The following is a 2132-nucleotide window of genomic DNA, read 5'->3' as shown; positions in this document are numbered from 1 at the left end:
CGCTGCCCTGTGTGGTTTTTTTGAGACCTACATACAGTACGAGTCCACGATAGAATCGTGCAGCTTGGTATTATGTTGTCCACGATGTGTCCACAGTGATGCGGTATCAGAATCTCCCATATGTTCGTCTGTCATGTTATTTCCGCCTGCTGTGCAATTGCCAAGGTGTCCCATGAGGTGTTGTAGGATTATCCCCCGTGCGTCTCTCCCGCTATAAGTAGCCCTAATATAGGAAACGAGGATTTCCCGATTACGGCTCCAAACTCCTCCTTATTCGCTTGCCTGTTTAGATAAATTAGGTTTAAGCTATTACTTAATTCTCTCTCTCTCTCTCTCTCTCTCTCTCTCTCTCTCTCTCTCTCTCTCTCTCTTTCTCTCTCTCTCTCTCTCTCTCTCTCTCTCTCTCTCTCTCTCTCTCTCTCTCTCTCTCTCTCCGACACACTCTTATCTATCTATCTCCCTACCTGTCTGTCTATCTGTCTGTCTGTTAACAATTCGCTTGTCCCTCCTGCCCTAGCCGCGTGACGTCGTCCGTCACATGCGTGTGGTCCTTTACCTCTTCTCGCCTCTCACATCCCGGAATTTATGTTATCAAAACGGATGAAATGTGAGTCGACGAAATTAAAGTTTATGCCCGTTATTTTACCCAAAGCTTAATTTCATCCAAACGTTCTTTCTGTTTTCAGAAAAGATCATTGCCGAAGAGCAGAAGCTTCATCCTTTGGTCTCCCTTCATCCAAGTGTTCAAAAAACATCGGTATCCTTGGATACAATTGGCTGGTCACCAAGGTGAGTTCTATCATCCATTTTGATGTTAATTAACCTTCAGTATATTGTTGTTTTGTTGGGCTTTTTTCCGAGTTAAGGCGGTTATGCCTAAAACATTTTAATTAGGTGTTGTTTTTCTGTCTAAATTTGAAGTACTTGTGCATTCAGAGACTAAATAAAAGAGAAAGATTAGGGGAGGGGGGGGGGCAAAAAAGAGAGACATGGAGAGAGAAATACAAAGAGAGGAAGAAACCAAAAGAGAAAAGGGGAGATGGAAGGGCCGGGTGAGAGATAGAAAAGAGAGAGGGGGGGGGGGAAAGATGATTAAGCTTTAGCAGTGCAGTGAATTGTAATACTCAGTTGTATCATAGGCTTTGGGAGACTGGCGTAAACTTGAAAGTTTCGCCCCTGCTGAGATGCACATTGCTTTAAAAGGGAAATACTAGACACTGATATTTAAATGCTTTCTATGGTTCCTATTTTAAATGTGTCTGAATAGTCATCCCCCTGGGTTGTTGGTGCGTGTTCTGATGTGGTTTGCTCCATCTTTCAGGCATCAAACATCTTTCGTCCTTATCTTTCTTCCTTTTTTTGTATCTGTTACTCTCTTGTAAGACCTCAAATCTTCAGCACTTATATGTCTTTATTGTGTTGCAAGTGCCGTAAAACGATTTCTAAATCTAATAAATCATCTTCTCCTTTTCCCCAGGCAACTTCCACGCCGGTGACGCCGGCTCAGTGCTGAAGCGGTTAGACCCCCGGGAACAAGCCTGCTTCAAGAAACTCATGTCCGACTCGCTCAAAGATTTCGTTCCGGAATACAGAGGGGATGTGGATAAAAACGGCGAGAGTATCCTTTTTCTACGTCTTGGCACCGGCTGTTGGGCTGGTTGATGTGATTGTCTGTTTGTTTGTTAGTGTGGTTGTTGGTTGAGGAGAGTCTCTCTCTCTCTCTCTCTCTCTCTCTCTCTCTCTCTCTCTCTCTCTCTCTTTCTCTCTCTCTCTCTCTCTTTCTCTCTCTCTCTCTCTCTCTCTCTCTCTCTCTCTCTCTCTCTCTCTCTCTCTCTCTCTGTCTCTCTCTTTCTCTCTCTCTCTCTCTCTCTCTCTCTCTCTCTCTCTCTCTCTCTCTCTCTCTGTACAAATTCAAACTCAGTGGAACTGATAAAAATTCAAATAAAAGATTTCTGGCGGATCAGAAGCCAAGCTGTATGTCAAGGTTCCAGTAGACGTAGGCCCACAGTTTTTCTTTTCTTTTATCTGGTGCCGTCAGTCCTTGGACTTGGACTGCCTCAGACCTGTCTCACAGACTTGAGTGTGAGTCCTCATAAAAAAGCCTTATGGGCGCCTGCCAGCCTTGTGGTCAT

At 44.3% G+C, this 2132-nt stretch overlaps 1 protein-coding gene across 1 annotated transcript in view; it reads left to right on the top strand.

Moving 5' to 3' along the window:
• Positions 1-2132, top strand: part of LOC101860588 (inositol-trisphosphate 3-kinase B) — a gene marked incomplete at its 5' end in the record, with an annotated part of 19416 nt that overhangs the window by 2298 nt on the left and 14986 nt on the right. The window contains 1 exon segment of the mRNA XM_013085396.2: positions 1478-1618. Coding sequence (XP_012940850.1) covers positions 1478-1618 — 141 coding nt within the window.

This window comes from Aplysia californica, unplaced genomic scaffold (genome assembly GCF_000002075.1).
Source record: "Aplysia californica isolate F4 #8 unplaced genomic scaffold, AplCal3.0 scaffold00370, whole genome shotgun sequence".
NCBI classification, from domain to species: Eukaryota; Metazoa; Mollusca; class Gastropoda; order Aplysiida; family Aplysiidae; genus Aplysia; species Aplysia californica.
This window is presented reverse-complemented; position numbering and strand designations above follow the sequence as displayed.